This window comes from Oncorhynchus masou, chromosome 28 (genome assembly GCF_036934945.1).
Source record: "Oncorhynchus masou masou isolate Uvic2021 chromosome 28, UVic_Omas_1.1, whole genome shotgun sequence".
NCBI classification, from domain to species: Eukaryota; Metazoa; Chordata; class Actinopteri; order Salmoniformes; family Salmonidae; genus Oncorhynchus; species Oncorhynchus masou.
Window position 1 is genome coordinate 14,491,557 of NC_088239.1, and position 23,018 is coordinate 14,514,574.

At 48.4% G+C, this 23,018-nt stretch overlaps 2 protein-coding genes across 2 annotated transcripts in view; one reads left to right on the forward strand and one right to left on the reverse strand.

The window, feature by feature from the left end:
* The first annotated feature begins 440 nt into the window (after positions 1-440).
* On the forward strand, positions 441-10,257 carry LOC135517224 (basic helix-loop-helix domain-containing protein USF3-like). Its single transcript, XM_064941336.1, is given in 8 exon segments — positions 441-529; positions 1,452-1,576; positions 1,658-1,689; positions 1,791-1,873; positions 2,452-2,548; positions 2,892-7,723; positions 7,907-8,372; positions 8,375-10,257. Coding segments are annotated over 7 exon segments (6,825 nt in total). The 5' UTR covers positions 441-529; positions 1,452-1,532; the 3' UTR covers positions 9,646-10,257.
* A 206-nt stretch (positions 10,258-10,463) lies between these two features.
* LOC135517225 (brother of CDO-like) overlaps positions 10,464-23,018 on the reverse strand; it is a 47,565-nt gene continuing 35,010 nt past the window's right edge. The window contains 14 exon segments of the mRNA XM_064941337.1: positions 10,464-11,751; positions 11,872-12,035; positions 12,151-12,239; positions 12,399-12,610; positions 13,390-13,572; positions 13,728-13,950; positions 14,070-14,248; positions 14,491-14,627; positions 14,629-14,701; positions 15,132-15,200; positions 15,321-15,486; positions 15,773-16,317; positions 17,520-17,813; positions 18,365-18,508. Of these exon segments, the coding sequence (XP_064797409.1) occupies positions 11,579-11,751; positions 11,872-12,035; positions 12,151-12,239; positions 12,399-12,610; positions 13,390-13,572; positions 13,728-13,950; positions 14,070-14,248; positions 14,491-14,627; positions 14,629-14,701; positions 15,132-15,200; positions 15,321-15,486; positions 15,773-16,317; positions 17,520-17,813; positions 18,365-18,508 (2,651 nt within the window). The 3' untranslated portion in view covers positions 10,464-11,578.

The window sequence follows — 23,018 nt, forward strand, 5'->3', positions numbered from 1 at the left end:
GTGAGCCATATCATCATTTTCTACCGGATGTTGTTTAGCAGTGATTTGTTTACTGAAAGTACCATAGCAACGCATACCATCGTGCTGGCTTACTTTTGCTTTCTTGTCCCGAAATGCCGACTGTTATGGCTGTTTTTGCGTCCCTCTTCTAACTCAGCATAACGACCAGCCGTCCCACTTGTAATTATTTTTGGAATATTCGGTGAGGGTTGTTGACGTCGAGAGATGCTACTACCCCCATGTCATGAATAGCCATCTCGAGACAACTCAAAGTTGCCGGGGTGTCACGTGTCCTACTTATATCAGTACAATCGTAACAACATAAGCATTATATCAAATAAACATCACGTGGCAAATAAGACGTTCACTGTTTTGTTTAGCAAATTCGACACTGGCCTCCATTCTAAAAATAAAAAGATACGCCACCTGCTGGAGGGGGACAGATTTTCCGTCGAGTTGGGCCTCTTCCTCCTCTCTGGGAAAACCAAAGTTTTGACAGGAACTAAATTCCAAAATGGGGAAGGTACAGGTAAGTTGCTAGCTAATTAATTTAATAATTGTCCTAATTCACAAGTGATTTGACAATCACAAAGGTGATTTGACAATTTTTCCAGGCGGCCTTTTGATTGCATTATTTTGTTCACTAAGTAAGCTTGATGTGAAGCCTAGCTAGCTAACACTGCTAGCTCGCAAGCTGGAGGGTGGGTGTTTAGATTTCCACGATATTGTTATCCCATGTACTGTGCATGTGAGTATGATTGTTGTGTTTTATTTCTGTCGTTCAAATTCATACTTCGAAAGCGGGCTTATTTTATGCGAACCTACTTTAACATCAGGATAGCAGTGCTAGTTAGCTAATGAGCTAACGTTAACTACCTAACCACTAAGTTAGGTTCAAAAGGGGGATGTTTATGGGTCAACTCACTTTGCCAACATCACGTTTGTTCTCCAAGAATAACCGCTATTGCCCGCAATATATTTCATTCAAGGCAGCATGTCAGATAATATGAATTCATTATTTTCAGGTAGCTAACTGGGATAACCGACTCGCCCAGCGTTGGACTAAGCTCATTGTTTACATGTAAGGCCACAGTATCTTTAATTCCAACGACCTGGTTATTGGCAAGGGTCTGCTTTCCGCATATCGTCCCTTCTTGTTGTGATAAATAGATGCAGCACAGTGTTATTCAGAATAAACACAGATAACTAGTAGATGGTGATTATCACAGAATTTCAACCATAAATGCTTAATAACAAAACTGGTGTGTGGCTCATGTCTGACCTTACAAATTAGTTGTTAACATCATGGGGCTACTTGCATTTGGGAGGACTGTTGTTGCTGAACAGCCGTGTCTTATTCATGAGTGTGCATCTGTTACATATTTATAATCAAGTGTTTTGTCTAGTCATCATCCCTCCTCACTCCTTGGTCTCTTATGTTTGGGTTGCAGGTCAGCCAGGGAAGGGATTTGATGGTAGGCCTGCAAGCGGGGTGACCAGTGCCTGTTATAAAGGCAGTAGAGTAGGCCAGGATGCCAGAGATGACAGAGAACCAGACTCCTGGCCATAAACCACGGTAAGGGCAAATAAATTCTCCTGCATTTAAGTTTTCAGGCACACAACATTGTCTAGCCTCTTTATCCATTTTCTCTTTCAGAAAGAAGAAAAACAAGGAATCTCACAATGCAGGTGAAATATTGTTGTTGGAGTTTGGCTTTTTCTGTCATTTCCCAGCATTTCCTGGTAGTGACTCACTAAGTTTTTGTTTGTTTTGTTTGGTTGTCCTTAAGTTGAGAGACAGCGAAAAGAGAAGATCAATGCTGGAATTAACCGTATTGGGGACCTTCTACCATGTTCCCAGGCACTGAAGCAGGTAACACAGGCTGCGTTTAGACAGGCAGCCAAATTCTGATATTTTCATTAATTGGTCTATTGCCCAATCAGATCAGCTATTAAAAATCCTGAGCTTTGCCGCGGTCTAAGGTACTGCATCGATTCGATCATGAGTTGTATCACAACCGGCCGTGATCAGGAGTCCCATAGGGCAGCGCACAATTAGCCCACAATTGGCCCAGCATCATTAGGGTTAGGGAAAGGTTTGGACGGGGTAGGCCGTCATTGTAAATAAGAACAAATTCTTAACTGACTTCCCTAGTTAAATAAAGGTTTAAAAATAAAAGATCTGATCTGAAAAGATTGTATGTGATTGGTCAAAAGACCAATTAGTGCAAAACAGATCATAATTAACCTGTCTGTGTAAACACAGCCACACACACACTCCTTTGTTTGTTTTTGCACCGAACCATAGAACTTACGGGCTCGGTTCTTTTCTCAAGGTGTGATATTTATCCTTTGGTCTGAGGCTGTAGCTCCTGTTGATATCCTGCTGTATGCGTTTGTCTTGTGTCAGTCTCCATGTAAATCCCATGCTGACATCCCCTTCGTCTTTAGAGTAAGAACATGATCCTTGACCAGGCCTACCTTTACATAAGTGAGCTGCAGAAACAAAATGACGCCATGCTTCTCGAAGGGGGAGAACGAATACAAGGTGTGTGCTTCACAATAAGCATGGTGTGACAGTGCATTTTCCAATTTGTTTGCTTGCATTTTACAGTGTTTGAGCGTACGCGTCTAGTTGTGCCAGTCTGTCTACATACAGTGTTTGAGCGTACACGTCTAGTTGTGCCAGTCTGTCTACATACAGTGTTTGAGCGTACACGTCTAGTTGTGCCAGTCTGTCTACATACAGTGTTTGAATCTACCTGTGTGAGGTACTGATAATATATGCCATTTAGCAGATGCTTTTATCCGAAGCCGTTTTTGCATACATATAACATACAGGTGAGTCTGTGTTGACGACCACTCACCCTTGTTGTCTCCAATCCCTGCAGTTGAGGAGATCCGGCGGCTGCGTGGTCAGCTGGACGAGCTGCGGAGGGAGAGCGGCCATTACATTGAGTTGCTCAAAGCCCACGACATCAACTTCCTGGACGACCCCACCGTCCACTGGAAGGGAAAGCTGCGCTGTGCAAAGGTCGCCAAAGTAACGCCCACTCACCAGCTCCCCGAAGGAATTATTGTCTACTCCAATGGGAATGTGATATGCCCAGCAGGGAAGGAACCTAGTCCAGCTTCCGATCTGGGGAAGCAACCAGTCATGACTGGGATTGTTCAGTCATCTTGTGACATCACAGCAGGGGTTAGGGTGAACGTGGCTCTTCAGCACGTCAGTGTCCCTTCCTCTGCCCCTCCGCTCCTCCCTAAGGCAACCCTAGCCCCTATAGTGTCTACACCTGGCATGAAGCTGGTGGAACAGTGTGCAGAAGAGGTACCTTTAGCCCCCAAACTACCCCCCTCTGTGTCCTACATCACCCTCCAAGGTATCTGCCCTCTCCCCACGGTCACTGCAGCCTTGCCCCAGCCTGCCACCCCAGCCCCTATTCTCCCCATTGCAGCCAGTTTGGCCACCCCACTCTCGCTCCATCCTGTCCCCAGCTGTACAGCCCTTCCCCAGGTCATAACCACCCAGAACGCTGCCATCAGGACTATGAGCTATACGACTATCAACAGCAGCCCAACCGTCCTCGGGGCCAGTGCAGCAGGGAGCACACAGACCACCTGGACTACCTTACAGCTGGCTGGGAACACAGTGCAACCTGTCTGCCAGGCACTCCCCACCCCAGAGACTAGCACCTCTGGGCAGCAGAGTATCCAACAGATTGTGGGCACTAAACTATCAGTTCAACCCATTCATATTCAAATGAGGCCACAGGTAACCATACAGCCTCAGGCACCCATCACTGCCCATATCCAAGCCCAGCCTTCCTTCCAGAGGACACCCCAGCTACGACCAGCTATCCTGGCCCAGCCACACTGTACTGTCCTCCCTCAGTCAGCCATCATGCCCCAGCCTGCTGTGGTAGCCCACTCAACTATGATATCACGACCTCAACCTGCTGTACAACAACAGGCAACAGTCCCCTCCCATCCACAGACTGTCCTCATGACTCAACCCCAACCAGCTATGCTTCCTCAGGTCCAGGCTCAAGCCCACCCCCAGGCAGCTGTTAGGCCCCTCCTCCAGACCATGCAGGTATTGCAAATGAACCCTACTGGGACAGCAATTGCTGGGGTAACGACTCCCCAGAACACTAACAACCCGAGTGTTGTCATCCTACAGCAGGCCAATCCCTGCTCAGCCCAGTCGGTTGTCAGTGACGACTTAACCAATCAGACGCCTTGTCAGCACATCGTCATCATCCAGGCCTCCAATCAGCCTCCACCTGCACCTCCTCAGAACCCTCAGGTTGACATGGTGCCCGCAGCAGCACCCAATCAGATTGTCGCTACCAGCTCCACAACTTCCACCACTGGGCAACAGATCGTTGGGGGTAAACAGTTGGTTCACATTCTACCACGTCCCGTCCCTCAAACCCAGACACCCCAAGCCCCCCCGGTTCCCCCGAACCCTCAGACCATCACTGTGAACGGGCAGGTGTTTGCCTTGCAGCCCATGAAGACCTCTGAAAAGTCAGGCTGTAAGGGTGGCCAGAGCAGTCTCCAGCTGATCCAGCCCAGTACCGCTGAGGAGCCCAGCACAGCTAAGGAGCCCACCACCAACATGCACACCCTGGGAGCCCTCAGCAGCCTCAACCAGAGCATCTCACAGGGCATGCCGTCGTGCATCTCCACCCAGAGTAACGTCCAGCGAACCCTAGCCTCACCATCCTACTCTATATTGCCACAGCAGAAGCCATCTTCTGTCCCCATTTTAGCAGCTCCACACAGTTCCCCTGTCAGGCAGATCCAGATCCCCAGTGTGACTCCACACAGAACAGGGCTGGCGATGGGTACAGGGAAGGCCTTGTGGAGACAGCCTGAAACAGCCTCAGTGCCCAGACCTAAGTGGGCCATCACCAAGAGGACCAAGTTAGTGAGTAAAAAGGAGCCCAAACAGGGACGGCCTGTCACCATCTCAGCAAAGCCAGTGGCTTTAACAGGGGACCGCCTGGAACAAGAGGTCACTGTGCCTCAGGGAATCCCATCCTCTGTTGCTGTGACAGTTCAGCCAAAGCCACTTCCTGTCAGCACTACAGCTAACACATCCACAGTTAGTAGTAGTGAGGCTTCAACACAGACCAGACCTGTTGAGCTTAGTATCAACTCTACACTGTCCTCTCCTGAAGGTAATAGTGTGACTACTAGTTCATATAGTGGACCAACTGTCTCCAGTGAATGCACCACACAGAGTAAAACCTCTGTGACAAGTGTCACTCCGTGTACAGCAGCAGTTAGTAGTAGTAGTATTTTTAGCTCCACACAGAGTGAACTCATTATCACTAGTGTTGTGAGTCTAGCTACTGTCACTTCTGCAGCAGATAAGCCTACAGTCACTTCTACTGTTTCTTCTCAGAGTAAACAACCTGCGGTCGCCGTTAGTGACAGGTCCACTCACCTCAGACCTACAGTCACACAGAACAGACAGCCGGTCACTACTACTATCAGCACTGTGCAAACGAGATCAGCTATCACTAATTGCAGTTCTAGACAGAGCAGATCTACTGGTGCCTGTTCCACAGAGACTAGATCTAGGTCTACGGGTGTGATGTCTTCAGCAGCATGTCAACCCTCAGTCAGCACTGTAAACTCAATAGGAAATAGACCAGTGGTGTCTCTCCAGTCTGCTCAGCTCACTTCGTCATCAACGGGTCAGACCAAGCCAGCCAACAGCCAGGAGTCTCAGCCTACAACCCAGACCCAGCCCGTGGCTTCTCCTTCGGGCCCCTCCACTCCAACCCCCTGTTCTGGCACCCTGTCTTTTGCCTCACCCTCTGTAACAGTCCCCATGACCATGCCATCAGAATACAGGAAATGGGTCCCCTATAACAGACCCTCCACCCAGCAAATGACCATGCCCACTTCCACACCATCCCATCCTGCTGAGCTCAAAGTGACAGCGGTGTCAGGCAGGGAGAAGGCACCCCAGGCAGAGAGCCACCCCAGCGCAGCGATGGAGAAAGCGAGCCTGAGGAGTGATGCTGCTCCCTCTAGAATGGACTACACTCTCCCACAGCAGGTGTACGTGCTAGACCACGAACCCTTGGATCAGCCTCCGGCTCCTAACAGACAGACTGACTCGCTCATGTCTGGTGGCGCAGGTGGTGGAAGGGGCTTCTCTGTGGCGTCTATGCTTCCCACAGGCCACAGTGTCAGTTCCTCGCCAGGTCATTTTGGATCGTTTACTTTTGCCAGCGAGCAGACTGATATCCTGGCTATGTTGGAGCAGGACAGTCCTGGGAGGAGGGTGGGGGGCTGCACCGTGGACAACTCCACCTCAACAAACACCCCAACACCTGCATGGGAACCCAACTCCAAGTCCCAGCAAGCCTCCAACAGCAAAGAGAGGAGTGCTGGACAACAGACAAAGCTCACCAAACAGATGGAGCCTCCAGTGGCTAAACAGGTGTCTGTTCGGGTCCAGGCTGGAGATCAGACATCTGCAGTTAGACATCCACAGAACATCTCCTTCTCCCAGGCCCACTCTCACCCCCAGAGCCAGGCCCAGTCTGGTACTTCCGGCACCCTCAGCGTCAACAACCTGATCCGGCCCAGCTCCAGCCAGCAGCAGGCCTACCCAGGCTCCCTCAGTCTGGCTGGGCAGCTGGGCTCAGTCCCATCCCCTGCAGGGAACTCAGCCCATGTTTCCCAAACCTCCACCCCTGTCCTTCCTCCCTTCTCAGGCTCAGTCCAGCTGAACGAGTACGCCCCCCTGAGGAGGCCCCAGGTGGGGGTGGGTGAGCCGCGATACATCAAGGACTTGTCCAAGAGGCCAGCCCAGGATGATGTGATACTGTCCAGCAGTAACAAGCGACAGAAGACCTGCTCGTCGGCCTCTAACGTGGGCCGCATGGAGGTCAAACCCCTGGACCACAGCCAGATGATGGTACCCCAGCTACCCCCTACCACCTCATCCATCATGACCAGGATCAACCCAGACGGAGTGGGTACCCTGTTCGCAGGCAACACCTTCATGAGTACAATGCTCCGACCCACCGAGAGCCACTGCACCCCCCAGCTGCCCACACAGGAACACAACCAACCAGGTGTGCTCCACCTGCCCCATGGCCACCCCCAGCATGGTGCACCCCAGCCAGGCCAACACCTCGGGGGCAACCCCTACCTGAAGCAGCAGCAACAACAACAACAACAACAGGAGCACCACCTGTACCAGCTCCAGCATCACCTGACCCAGCCTGACCCTGCACACCTCCACAGCCTCCACCAGAGGGCGCTTCAGCAGGTCCAGAAGAAGCGGGGGCTGGTTGGAGGGGGTCAGAAACAACACCACCAGGAGAAGGGAGGAGTTCAGCAGCACCAGCATCAACAGTCACAACAATCACATCAACAACAACCTCAAACACACCAGCAGCACCAGCAACAGTTGCAGCAGCAGCACCAGCAACAGTCACAACAACAACAACAACACCAACAGCAAACACAACAACAGCACCAACCACAAGCCCTGTCACAGCAGCAACATCTGCAACAACACCCTCAACAGCAGCACCAGCAGCAGAGCTCCCACTCCAGACACCAGCACCTCCAGCAGCAACAGATCCAGCACTTTGGGTCGCAGCACCAGGAGAAGAGCTGTGAGGCCCAGCCAGGACCAGCGGGACCCAGAGGTCACCACAGCAGCCACCTGGCCCAGGAACACCTCAAGGTACAGGAACTACTGAGGCTGTGTTGAATACATAATGATAATGATTTTATTATCTTGTTTTGTGGCTCTGAGTATACATTAAAAACATGTGCACGCCCTCCATTAGGATGATTTACAATAAAGTCTTGTTTTCTGTATGTTTTTATCCATTATTTTCTTCTCTCCTCTTTCCCCTCCCTTCAGTCTGATCAGGACCACAGCACCATGCAGAGGCTGATGAGCTCTAGAAACCTGGAGCAGCACCTGACCTCCCAGCCCAGCAACCCTGCCGCCCAGCCCTCCGACCTGGGCTGTGCTCCCCCGCGCCAGGATCACCACCGTGTCTCCAGCTACTCTGCAGAGGCCCTCATTGGGAAGGGCTCGTCTAGTGATGAGCAGCAGCGCATGGTGCTCCATCTGCAGGCCACCCGCGGTACTACACAGGAACAGCCAGACCTACGGGGATACCTGGACACACCCAGAGTGAAGGGCAATGTCACACACAACCCTCAGAGCCGGCTGCCCCCAGACCACCCAGGTTCTGCAGACGTCCAGAGGGTCTCTGAGTGTCCTCCGTTTAAAACAATGGCCAGTGCTGAAGGGGGGCATCAGCTGGGGGGCTTTGAGGACATGACACCTAAATCAGGTCCCTCCTCTCAGAGAGGCCAGCAGGGGGTTTCAGGATGAACCCGGGGCCTCCAGGGGATGGGCAAACCCGTGTGGGGTACAGTGGACCCCATCCTGGGACGCAGGGGGTGCAGATTGGTGCTCCAGGTCTTACCCGGGACCAGGAGGGGTGTCATCAGAGTTTTATGCAGAGTCTCCTGGAGCAGACCGACCACCAGAGGGCAGTCCAGTGCTGTCCTCCGGTCAGTATGGAGTACGGCTGTGTGTCTGGCAGCTCTGCAGGGGACATGCAGGCTAAAGCATCCAGCCCCAGTGTTCCTCCCACTCAGAAGGCCTCAGCTATGAGGCTTGGGGAAGGCAACAAGGGCCACATTCCTCATGGTAGTGGGAACATGGGCACCCACCCAGGGGTACGGACAGGCCTCCCCCACCCCCTTACCCCCCACAACAGCTCTGATGCAGGCCGCACCACGGCCTCCTCCAGACCGCCCACCACTGTCAGCCAGCGCTCCCGCCACATCACCCAGGAGGCCCAGAGCGGGAAGCTGAGGCCTGGAGAGCGACCACGGTCAGGCACCCTGAGACCTGGGAACCCCTTTGAGCCTGACGTCCACCTGCTGGGTCGACCACAGTCGGGGAGTGAGGCGCGGCGCAGCAGTATCGTTCGCTTTATGGCAGACAGTGCCCAGGTCTCCGGGGACAACAACCTGGTGCCTGACCAACACCTGGCCCAGAACTTTGGCTTCTCCTTCATGCCGGATGGAGGACTGAACCTCCCTCCTATCAATGCCAATTCTACGTTCATCCCCCCTGTTAGCCAGACCAACTCCTCCCGCCCCTCGTCCCTGCTCCCCGTAGAGCCGCAGAACACCTTACCCTCCTTCTATCCCTCCTACCCCCCTGCCGCCCACCCCAGCCTGGCCAGCGACATCCCCATCCAGTACTTCTCCAACCAGATGTTCACCAGCCCCGGCGCCGACAAGAGCACTTCTGCCCCCCTCAACAACCGCTTCGGCTCCATCCTGTCTCCTCCGCGCTCCGTAGGGTTCGCCCAGGCAACCTTCCCCCTACTCTCAGACATGCCCCCTATGCCCATCAGCAACTCCTCTGGCATCACCCCACACCTGTCCAACTTCAGTCTCACTTCGCTGTTCCCTGAGATCGCCACGGCGATGCAGCCTGATGGTTCTGCCATGCCAATGTCCCCTTTGCTGTCGCTCTCCAACAATTCCTCTGCAGACTCAGGCAAGCAGCCCAACCGCCTCGCCCACAACATCAGCCATATCCTGGGGCATGATGGGAGTTCTGCAGTGTAGGTGAGGGGACTTAAGGTGTTGTCGTGCCAACGTGGCATTCAGGAATGTTCTGATTCCATTTCAGACGAAACATTTATTGAGTTGTATTACGTGGAGTAATGTCATGCCATGGCCAATTGAATTGACAGGATTTCAACTGTTCTGTTTGGATTAAAGTGGGTGGAAGGGCTGGTGATCTTCTGTTGGTCAGCTGAATGGTTTTTAACATATTATTTATGGTTAGTGTTATACTTTAACTTCCTGTTCTATCGATACCCTAACAATGCAGTGGTTGCCCTAGTTACTGAAGTCATAGCGTTTCACTGATCAGGCACTCCTATGGCTCAAGGATGGGGGAAATGAAGCTCCTAAACCATATGGTTTGCAAATAGGTCTGACGTGACGACTTATCTGCTAGTAAAATTATATGAAGAGTTGTCATTTCATTGACTAACTTCTAAAAGAGGATCCATTTGAAAAACATGTGCACAAAATTCTCAAACTTAAATGTACTAACTTAAAATCAGGGTGTACAGTACAGAATATATGAGATGTTTTGTAAATAAGTTTCTTATGATAATTGTTAGTTTGATATGTGTGTATCTGTAAATAAATAAAGTTGATTTAACATTTTTTTATTGATTAGAACTTTGTAAATGTCCAGTTGTCATCAGTTTCCCTCCCTAATTAGTCACAGTACTGTAGGGGCCTTCAGTTGAGTGAAGGACAAATCAAGTGAGCGACGAATCTGAAATGGAATCTTTGATTACACCTCATTTCAATTCCGTGCAAACCATTTAACAGGGTTCAAATGAAACGCAAAAACAACCAAGGAAATGTCATTATAAGCTTTATTTACATGCAATAGTGCTTCTGCCTGTGTGACCACGATGTCTACACACATAAAGATGGGTTATAGATTCAGGAACTCCTTCATTTTGATCTCCGACGCCTCGTGGGGAAGGCTAATACTGATGCACCTAGTTGTGAGGGAAGAATAATACTGGCGCACCAGTCAGATTCCCTCAAGGCACAGTCGTGTGGAGTAGTGGCCAGCATAACAGACTCATTTCTGTCTAGAATAAAATGGAGCAGATTAAACTTCCAGAATCTTTCCCATTCAGCGATAAGGGAAAACAAATCATGCTCCCAAAAATAAATAACTATACAATATATAAATCTCTTTGTTCTGTAAAAATATCAAAAGGCAGAATGCTTTGAAGTTGCATACGTTCGTTAATACTTTGTTAATGATGAAAAATGCATAATATTTCTCAGTTATTTCTATATGAAACGGAAGACGTTGAAAATCGCACCCCTATGACAACACAGAACAGGATTCAAGTGGGAGTATATACACAACACTGCATCACAACATACACAATGGGTTGTGTCCAATGTGCATTATCATTGGGCATATTCAGGTAGTACCTCGTCCAAATGCTTGCTCTCCATTCGCCTCTACCGAGCAGCACCACCCTGTCCGTTGGTCTTTTATTTCCAGATAGTATAATAACCAGATGTCTGAGTTGTGGAAAATGTGAATTCTACAGGGAATGACTGAGGAGACTGGTAGATGTGCTGCTGATGCCTGGTCAGAGAGACAGTGGAATGACACTTCTCTCCATCCTGTAGTATCTCATCCACATTCTATTGAAGATTTCATTTGTGACTTAAATCGGTACCAGGATTGGGATCACATTCAAGAAATGCAGACATTAATATATACGAACACGGATCTGTCTTTATAACACAGAGTAGGATTACAGCATGATAAAAGGAACTCCCTTTGTCCTGGTTGTAGCGACAGGACCCACAGATAAGTGTCTTTCAATATGAACATATCCTTGTACACAGCATAAAACATCGTTTTTGTATGTACAAAAGCATAAATATATAAATATCTGTGATACAAAAATAAATACTTGTTTTCTGTTTTTCTGATAGTGTTTTTTCAAGCGTCCGTTTCATCTGACGTCCCTTGTACTACCAGCGGTGTTTCACTCTGGAGGTCGTTCACTTCCTGGAGTGGAAGTGCATCTTGGGATTCTGGCGTTGTAGCTGCTGAGGTTGTCGCCTTGGAGTTCTCCTCCTCCAGTGATAGAGGAGAGGGAGAGCAGGGTGGGTCTACACAGACAGGGGAGTAAAATACATGTTTATATAAAATGGTCATTTCAAATCTGCAGTGGGCATAACACACATTCATAGCTCCTTAAGCGAGAAAGTTTTGTGAGAACGGACTTGTACCTTGATTGATGGCATTCTCCTTTATGATGTCCCCATTGTAAAAACGGGCGTTCCTCGTCAGGTCCTGACTGCTGATTGGCTGTTCTGAGGTGTTGAGTAGCTGGAGGGTGGAGTCTTCGGGCAGAAAGCAGTGATCTTCTCCGTCCCCATGATGCTCAGGCTCACTGAGAGAAGGGACATGTTTGGGTGAGAATGCTTCTATACACACACGTGTACATACACACACAGAGACGGACCGACTGACTGAAATTGAGGATGTGAGAACAGTCCTGTACATACCTGTTAGAGTAGTGGTAGACTGGGATGTGTCCGTTTGACATGGTCTGTGCTAGTAGCGTGCCACACTCCATATCATACTGCACATCCTCCTGCAACAGGAACAAGAGACATCAGTTAGACTTCTGTTATTCATGAAAAACAATGTGCCCAAAACTGATATGCCCCCAACAGGGATTTATCGGTGAGAAGCACAAGACACGAACTTGGCGAGCTTTTAGGTTCCCAATGGGGATGGAACTCAATCTGACCTGATGTAGTCCCGGCAGGCAGTGTGTGGGCCGATGGGGTTTCCCGTTGGAGGTGTACAGTCCGATGGGTGGGTAGACGGTGTGCGGTGGGGGCAAGTGGGGATCCAGGGGGCAATGCCCGACCAGTGCCAGGCCCTGCAGGGGCACCATGGTGTACTGGCAGGAGGGGACGGGGGACGCCACAGCTGGGAAACACAGGTCTGACATTTCCTCTGGAGGGGAGAAAACACAAGCACCGTTGTTAGACATGGAAGGACTTCCAGGGCTGATATATCAAGGGATTAGTCCATTCAAAATGGCGTGATTGGTCAGTTACATTTTAGTCATTTAGTAGATGCTCTTCTCCAGAGAGCATTCATCTTAAGATGGCTTCAATACATCTGACAAACACATATTACAGTTATAGTCAGTACATTTTTCCTCAATAAAGTAGCTATCAGCAAAGTCATAAAGGGGAGGGGAATTATACTTTTTTGTACTTTTACCCCTTTTTCTCCCCAATTGGTAGTTACAGTCTTGTCCCATTGCTGCAACTCCCATACGGACTCGGGAGAGGCAAAGGTCAAGAGCCATCTGACCAAGTCGCACTGCTTCTTGACACAATGCTCGCTTAACCCGGAAGCCAGCCAAATCATGTGTCAGAGAAAACACTGTCCAACTGGTGACCAAAGTCACCTTGCAGGTGCCCAGCCCGTCACAAGGAGTCGCTAGCCAAACCCTCCCACAACCGCGACGACGCTGGGCTAAATGTGTGCCGCCTTATGGGTCTCCCGGTCACGGCCGGCTGTGACACAGCTTGGGATCGAACCCGAGGCTGTAGTGACTCCTCAAGCACTGCGATGCGGTGCCTTAGACCGCTGCGCCTCAGGAGGGGGAATATTTGAGATACTCTTTGAGTTCAAACAACTACAGTTGTTTTTGTGACTAAATCGAACTTGATCCAACAACTACTACCACCACCCTCCTCATCATCATCCTCGTCACTACTCACTCTCTTTGGCCCAGGCTCTCCACAGGCAGAAGGGGATGAAGGCTACGATGATGAACACGAGGGCCCCCAGGACCACGCCCACTATGAGGTAGGGGAGGTCGCTGGGGCGGGGCACAGGCCCCCCGGAGTGCTCTGGTCTCTGGGACGACGTCTCCGACGGGGAGGGCCGCTGGTTCAGACGAGCTGGGGGAGGGAGGGGTTCATTTAGTTGATGTAACATTTATTACAGTCAGGTTATCAAATTCATTCTAGAAACAATGTTTTTTTTTTAGCATTTCTCTGTGAGAGTACATGTGTGAATGAGATGGCTATACAGGTAGAGACAGAGATCTGCTTACCTTTAGTTTCTAAGATAACCACGTTGCCAAACTCGCTCTCTCCCCCCTCGTTGAAGCTCTGCATCTTGATGTCGTAGGCCGTCTCAGGCTGCAGGTCAGTGATGGAGTGCCAGTAACGGTCCCCCTCCACCACGTCCTTCTTATAGTCACTGTCGTTGTCACTGTCTGTCGGCCGGTAGAAGATGTAGAAACCGTAGACGGGGGTGTTGTTGACGGCAGTGTACTGTGGTGAGAAAAAATATGAAAGATTGAATATTAACAAAATGACAGTAATTAGAGTTTTCAGCCATACGTATAAGATGACAACACAAACATAAAGGACACACAGCCTGTTCCACTCACTGTCCATTTGAGGATGATGGTGGTCTCGTTGATGGCTTCATTATATGTGATGTAGGGTCCGTCTACAGGGCGTTCGTTGGGCCTGCCGCCACCCAACACCGTGTAGGCCTTAGAGGGGACACTGGGGGGGCTGGCGCCAATGACATTCACTGCCAACACACGGAACTTATAAGACATGCCTACAGGGAAACAGAAAGCACACACGGGTTAAAATAACCAAACAAACCTCTGTCTTTCTCTGACCACACTAATGGTGATGGTAACCGTGTTGATTACTCAGTCATTATTCAAATAGGTATGATTATGATGATTACTAAAACAGTAATGTTGATGATAATCAGTCATGCTAATGATGAGGATGATGAGGCCATTTGTCATGAGGGATAACGATGATGATGGTAATGGTGGTGACGAAGCTCACCTTTCTCCAGGCCAGTGATCTCCACAGACAGTCGTTGGGGGGGGATATTAGTGACAGCCACCTCCCATTCCCCCCCTCCCTTCCCTTTCAGCTTCTTAAACTCCACCCGGAATGACTGGATGGGGAAACCACGGTTACCGCGGGATCCACGTTACGTACGCAGACGTCTCTGTCGCCGTGGAGATGGTGGGCTTATCAGGGGCCTCGGGAGCTGTGGAAAAGTAATAGAAGTTAAACGAACATCAAATCTATTATTGGTCCATATTAATGCACACATAACCACACTGACACAAGAACAGACTTACTCTCTCAAACACACTAAAGCTAAAACACTCAGACACAAGGACAGACTCACTCTCAATAACACTAAAGCCAAAACACTCACAGACACAAGCAGGTAACGTAAACAATGTACAAAGACTTACTGTGAGCTCATCCTTTAGTGTTAAATGTGAGAGAAAGATCAAGACAGATCACATGTTAGTACAGAGTAGAAGAGTGAGGGGGTTAACAGTTAGTCAAACAGTTTAATAACAACAGTCAGGATGTTAGAAACAGCTGAAAGGGCTAAGAGTTGGAACTGTGGTCCATCTATGTTCCAACCATGCTGGACAGTAGGAGAGGGGGGTACGGGGACTTACGAGAGAGGCGAGGTGATGGTACTGCAGGAGTTTTAGGAGGCTCGTTCTGTCCCCCTGGACCTCTACGACCTGTTGGCACAGAAACAAGAGTATTGGCAAAAAGACACAAATACCGGGGAATGCGTCAACATGGGGCATTTATGATGATCATTTGGATGAATAAATGAATCAATAGGTAAATAAATGTACCTTTGCCTGTCCTGAAGGTCATCATGGCCGGTTGTCCCAGGCCAGCACAGTTCTTAGCTGACATCTCCACCTCGTACAGACTGGCTGGCTGCAGCTTGGCCAGGGTCAGCTTGTGGAGAGACCCAGATATACAGCTGCTGGTCCACTCACCTGGAGGGTCCTCAATCTGATGGAGAGAAGAGAGGAGGCATTAGTTAGTTTGTGAGGACATGTAAAGATATATGTCGTTGTAGACAACTTTATATAATATCTAATTCATTTCTTTTCCCGTTTTATTAGTTGTACTATTTAAATATTGATTACTGCACTGTTGGGTAGAGCATGCGAGTTAAGCATTTCACTGTACTTATGGATGTGACAATAAAAGCTGAACTTATAATTTAGTTGTAGACAAATATAAATCTATCTGTGTGTATTAGTACATGTGGGTTTATGAGTTAACCAGCCTTTACCTTTCTGTACTTGACGATGTACTCGACCACAGCAGAGCCGCCATCGTGGCGAGGTTTCCAGGTCAGATCATAGAAGTCGGCCTTGACAGTCCTGGGCTGGCTGAGGATGACAGGGGCCTCTGCCACAGAGATCTGCCCAGTCAGCTCAGAGCAGTCCAGGGTCAGCACGCTCCCCGTGGCCCCGGGCTTCACTGAGACCTGCTCCCGCAGCACCTTGTCTGGACTCAGGGGACACAGGCTGGACGTCAGCTTCCCTGACCGTGACGGGTTACTGGTTGGCAAGGTGACCAGTCTGGCAGCGGCCTGCGAGCTGCCCACGCCGTTCTCAGCCATGCACTGGTACAGGCCATCGTCCTGTGGGCCCACGTTGATGACACGCAGCACGCGGGCAGACAGGCGGTGGCGTGGCGACGTGGCCAGGGGGCGGGCGTTGTGGAGCCATACGACAGAGGGGGTGGGTTTACCCCTGGTCTGGCAGCTGAAGCGTGCGTTCTCCCCCCACATGACCTCCTGTTGCTGGAGCTCTACGGTCACCTGGGGAGGCTCTACAGAGACAGAGAGAGATGGTTCGTTTGTGTATTGTGAGTATCATGTAAGGTCATGTCTAGCATATATGCTTGAATAATGGCTGATTGTGAGTGACTGTATGGTTGTGTGGGAGTGAGCTTGATTAAGTCTTAATTAAGTATGTCTGTATGGTTGTGTGGGAGTGAGCTTGATTAAGTCTTAATTATGTATGTATGGTTGTGTGGGAGTGAGCTTGATTAAGTCTTAATTAAGTATGTCTGTATGGTTGTGTGGGAGTGAGCTTGATTAAGTCTTAAGTATGTCTGTATGGTTGTGTGGGAGTGAGCTTGATTAAGTCTTAAGTATGTCTGTATGGTTGTGTGGGAGTGAGCTTGATTAAGTCTTAAGTATGTCTGTATGGTTGTGTGGGAGTGAGCTTGATTAAGTCTTAAGTATGTCTGTATGGTTGTGTGGGAGTGAGCTTGATTAAGTCTTAAGTATGTCTGTATGGTTGTGTGGGAGTGAGCTTGATTAAGTCTTTAATTATGTATGTTTGGATGGTTGTGTGGGAGTGAGCTTGATTAAGTCTTAATTAAGTATGTTTGTATGGTTGTGCGTGCCGGCGTGTGTGTTCATGTATATTTGTGTGTGTGTTAGTGTGTGTCATCTCAGTGTGTGTGTGTGTGTGTGTGTGTGTGTGTGTGTGTGTGTGTGTGTGTGTGTGTGAGTGAGTGCCGTGCAGAGACAGGCCAAGCCAGTCAGTTGATGGTTGGCTGGTCATGAAGAGGCAGAATTCATTATCCCTTCAGCAGCCCTCACACTTTAATTAGTGCCAGCTGCTACGAGACGAGCACACAACCCAAACTCACACAGAACCAGTGTAAAAACACTCACCGAGTCCTGCTATGAGAGCTCTGCCTCCACACACATTCTAAATAACACAACCCTGCCCTTTTATGTTTCCCAACGCTCTGCCAAGCTCACAAACACACAGCACCCACTATTCTCTCGCTTCGCCAAACAGGAGTCAGTCTAATCATCAAGTCTCTCCTCACGAAAACCCCGTCAAATGGAGGGACTCCATAAGCCAAGTTAACCCCACCTCACTGCTACAGTAACTCTGTTTCAGATCCTTTCACAACTTGTAATATGTGTCATCACACAGGGCCTTCAGAGGAACAGGAACCTATAAACCTCCATAACACCTCATCCTAGTATCATCCTACTGAGCCCAACTCACCGAACACCAGCACGTCATACAGCACTGTAGCGGCGCTCTCCGATCCGATGCCGTTGTCAGCGTGACACGCATACGTCCCTGAGTCGCCCTCGCCCGCCGAGTCAATCAGCAGGTTGCTGAGCAGAAAGCGCGTGTTGTTATGGAAACGCAGGTCCTGGCCGTCCTTGGCCCATGTGACCTGCGGGGTGGGAATACCGCTGGCTACACATTCCAGAACCAGACGCTGTCCCTTAGTGACCATGATGGAGCGAGACACTGGGGGGTAGATGATATGGGCCGCCTCTGATGTTGAACCTAGAGGGAGGGAGGGAGGGAGGGAGGGAGGGAGGGAGGGAGGGAGGGAGGGAGGGAGGGAGGGAGGGAGGGAGGGAGGGAGGGAGGGAGGGAGGGAGGGAGGGAGGGAGGGGTTGTTTATCAATGAAGTCTAACTGGCCTTGTTCTAATCTTATTAAGAGGTATTTCAATGTTACAAATCACATCACTTTATCATGCTCATAAGGAGAGTTTGGTCGTGTTTGGTCGTGTTTGGTCATGGTTTGGTCGTGGTTTGGTCATGGTTTGGTCGTGGTTTGGTCATGTTTGGTCGTGTTTGGTCATGTTTGGTCATGGTTTGGTCATGTTTGGTCATGTTTGGTCATGGTTTGGTCGTGTTTGGTCGTGTTTGGTCGTGTTTGGTCATGGTTTGGTCATGTTTGGTCGTGTTTGGTCATGGTTTGGTCGTGGTTTGGTCATGGTTTGGTCGTGGTTTGGTCATGTTTGGTCATGTTTGGTCATGTTTGGTCGCGTTTGGTCATGGTTTGGTCGTGTTTGGTCGTGTTTGGTCGTGTTTGGTCATGGTGACTCACGCCGTATGCGCAGGCGGTCAGTGGAGGTGGAGGTCTTGACCTCCTGTGTGACAGGGTTGTAAGCAGCACACTTGTAAGGCCCCTCGTCGTCCAGAGTGGCGTTGGCTATCTGCAGGTTCCCTGATGGCATGATCAGGTAGTTCCCTGTTCACAGACAGACAGAGGGAGGTTATTAAACATTGAGGCTACACTGGGTAGGTACTGGATAGTGATAGGCCAACACAATTACAACTGGTCCGAGAGACAATTCTGTCGCTGTAATCCTTGGGCATAGACAGGGCAAGCCATCTACAGTGAGCTCCAAAAGTATTGGGCCAGTGACCCATGTGTTGTTGTTTTGGCTCTGTACTCCAGCACTTTGGATTTGAAATTATACAATGACTATGAGGTTAACATGCAGATTGTCAGCTTTAATATGGGGGTATTTTCATCCATATCAGGTGAACGGTTTAGAAAATCCAGCACTTTTTCTACATAGTCCCCCCATTTTAGGCGGCCAAAAGTATTGGGACAAATTCAAAAGTTTAGTACTTTCAAAAGTAAAGTTTAGTATTTGGTCCCATATGCATAGCGTGTAATGACTGCATCAAGCTTGTGACTACACATTTGTTGGATGCATTTTCTGTTTGTTTTGGTTGTGTTTCAGATTATTTTGTGCCCAATAGAAATGAATGGTAAATAATGTATTAGGTTACTTTTATTGTAAATAAGAATAGAATAAGTAAACACTTCGACATTAATGTGGATGCTACCATGATTATGGATAATCCTGAAGGAATTGTGAATAATGATGAGTTGTCATACCCCTCCCAAAAATGCTAACCTCCCCTGGTATTATAATAGTAAGAGTTGAGCATGTCTTGGGTGTATGATATAAAATGCTACCCTACCATGTTATTGTAATAGTAAGAGGTTAGCATGCCTTGGGGGTATGATATAAAATGCTAACCTCCCCTGTTATTGTAATAGTAAGAGGTTAGCATGCCTTGGGGGTATGATATAAAATGCTAACCTCCCCTGTTATTGTAATAGTAAGAGGTTAGCATGCCTTGGGGTATGATATAAAATGCTAACCTCCCCTGTTATTGTAATAGTAAGAGGTTAGCATGCCTTGGGGGTATGATATAAAATGCTAACCTCCCCTGTTATTGTAATAGTAAGAGGTTAGCATGCCTTGGGGGTATGATATAAAATGCTAACCTCCCCTGTTATTGTAATAGTAAGAGGTTAGCATGCCTTGGGGGTATGATATAAAATGCTAACCTCCCCTGTTATTGTAATAGTAAGAGGTTAGCATGCCTTGGGGGTATGATATAAAATGCTAACCTCCCCTGTTATTGTAATAGTAAGAGGTTAGCATGTCTTGGGGGTATGATATAAAATGCTAACCTCCCCTGTTATTGTAATGGTGAGAGGTTAGCATGTCTTGGGTGTATGATATAAAATGCTAACCTCCCCTGTTATTATAATAGTAAGAGGTTAGCATGCCTTGGGGGTATGATATAAAATGCTAACCTCCCCTGTTATTATAATAGTAAGAGGTTAGCATGTCTTGGGGGTATGATATAAAATGCTAACCTCCCCTGTTATTGTAATTGTGAGAGGTTAGCATGTCTTGGGGGTATGATATTTGTGCGTCTGTAACTTTCTCACTCATCATTATTCACGATTCATTACCAGTAACCATGGTAGCATACACATGAATGTAGAAGTGTTTAGAAACATATTATATTCTTATTTAGAATAAAAGTGACTCCAGAATTATAGTGACTTGAGTATCCTGAGCGGGCTTAACCATTAAAGCCGGGACCGAGAGACTGAAAAACAGCTTATATCTCAAGGCCATCAGACTGTTAAATAGCCATTACTATCCGGCCTCCACCCAGTACCCTGCCCTGAACTTAGTCACGGTCACTAGCCGGGTACCACCCAGTTACTCAACCCTGCACCTTAGATGCTGCTGCCCTATGTACATAGACATGGAATCACTGGTCACTTTAATAATGTTTACATACTGTTTTACCCATTTCATATGTTTATACTGTATTCTAGTCAAGGCCATCCTATTTAACTATTGCTGTACATACACTATTCTATCCTAAATAATCTTCAGGTATACTACATATTCTATCCACTTACTGTCCAGAATGTCTATTCATCCCATAACATATATACAATACATGACGATTTTTGAATGCTTGGTGCTTCAGCACACGGCGGTCCTGTTTTGTAAGCTTGTGTGGCCTACCACTTCACGGCTGAGCTGAGCTGTCACAATACCATCACTTATAGTTGACCGGGACAGCTCTAGCAAGGCCGAAATTTGACAAACTGACTTGTTGGAAAGGTGGTATCCTATGACGGTGCCACATTGAAAGTCACTGAGCTCTTCAGTACGGGCCATTCTACTGTCAATGATGGTCTATGGAAATTGCATGGCAGTGTGTTTGACTTTATACACCTGTCAGCAACAGGTGTGGCTAAAATAGCCAAATCCACTAAGTTGAAGGGGTTTCCACATACTTTTGTAAATACACTGCTCAAAAAAATAAAGGGAACACTTAAACAACACAATGTAACTCCAAGTCAATCACACTTCTGTGAAATCAAAATGTCCACTTAGGGAGCAACACTGATTGACAATACATTTCCCATGCTGTTGTGCAAATGGAATAGACAACAGGTGGAAATTATAGGCAATTAGCAAGACACCCCCAATAAAGGAGTGGTTCTGCAGGTGGTGACCACAGACCACTTCTCAGTTCCTATGCTTCCTGGCTGATGTTTTGGTCACTTTTGAATGCTGGCGGTGCTTTCACTCTAGTGGTAGCATGAGACGGAGTCTTCAACCCACACAAGTGGCTCAGGTAGTGCAGCTCATCCAGGATGGAACATCAATGCAAGCTGTGGCAAGAAGATTTGCTGTGTCCGTCAGCGTAGTGTCCAGAGCATGAAGGCGCTGCCAGGAGACAGGCCAGTACATCAGGAGACGTGGAGGAGGCCGTAGGAGGGCAACAACCCAGCAGCAGGACCGCTACCTCCGCCTTTGTGCAAGGAGGAGCAGGAGGAGCACTGCCAGAGCCCTGAAAAATTACCTCCAGCAGGCCACAAATGTGCATGTGTCTGCTCAAACGGTCAGAAAAAGACACCATGAGGGTGGTATGAGGGCCCGACGTCCACAGGTGGGGGTTGTGCTTACAGCCCAACACCGTGCAGGACGTTTGGCATTTGCCAGAGAACACCAAGATTGGCAAATTCTCCACTGGCGCCGCCCTGTGCTCTTCACAGATGAAAGCAGGTTCACACTGAGCACATGTGACAGACGTGACAGAGTCTAGAGACGCCGTGGAGAACGCTCTGCTGCCTGCAACATCCTCCAGCCTGACTGCCATTAGGTACCGAGATGAGATCCTCAGACCCCTTGTGAGACCATATGCTGGTGCGGTTGGCCCTGGGTTCCTCCTAATGCAAGACACTGCTAGACCTCATGTGGCTGGAGTGTGTCAGCAGTTCCTGCAAGAGGAAGGCATTGATGCTATGGACTGGCCCGCCCGTTCCCCAAACCTGAATCCAATTGAGCACATCTGGGACATCATATCTCACTCCATCCACCAACGCCACGTTGCACCACAGACTGTCCAGGAGTTGGCGGATGCTTTAGTCCAGGTCTGGGAGGAGATCCCTCAGGAGACCATCCGCCACCTCATCAGGAGCATGCCCAGGCGTTGTAGGTCATACAGGCACGTGGAGGCCACACACACTACTGAGCCTCATTTTGACTTGTTTTAAGGACATTACATCAAAGTTGGATCAGCCTGTAGTGTGGTTTTCCACTTTAATTTTGAGTGTGAATCCAAATCCAGACCTCCATGGGTTGATAAATTTGATTTCCATTGATAATTTTTGTGTGATTTTGTTGTCAGCACATTCAACTATGTAAAGAAAAAAGTATTTTATAAGAATATTTCATTCATTCAGATCTAGGATGTGTTATTTTAGTGTTCACTTTATTTTTTTGAGCAGTGTATATATACACTACCGGTCAAAAGTTTTAGAACACATTCAAGGGTTTTTCTTTATTGTTACGATTTTCTACATTGTAGAATAATAGTGAAGACATCAAAACTATGAAATAACACATATGGAATCATGTAGTAACCAAAAAAGTAACCTTTGCCTTGATATCAGCTTTGAACACTCTTGGCTTTTCCAACAGTTTTGAAGCCACACATGTGGAGATCATCCGCTCACCTACTCTGCATCTCACAAAGACATGGCAGTTGGAACCAAAAATCTCAACTTTGGACTCATCAGACCAAAGGACAGATTCCCACCGGTCTAATGTCCATTGCTCATGTGTCTTGAACCAAGCAAGTCTCTTCTTCTTATTGGTGTCCTTTAGTAGTGGTTTCTTTGCAGCAATATTGACCACGAAGGCCTGATTCACGCAGTCTCCTCTGAACAGTTGATGTTGAGATGTGTCTGTTGCTTGAACTCGGTGAAGAATTTATTTGGGCTGCAATTTCTCAGGCTGGTAACTCTGTGGCGGTCCTCATGAGAGCCAGTTTCATCATAGCGCTTGATGATTTTTGCGACTGCAAAGTTCATAAAATGTTCTGTATTGACTGACCTTCAGGTCTTAAAGTAATGATGG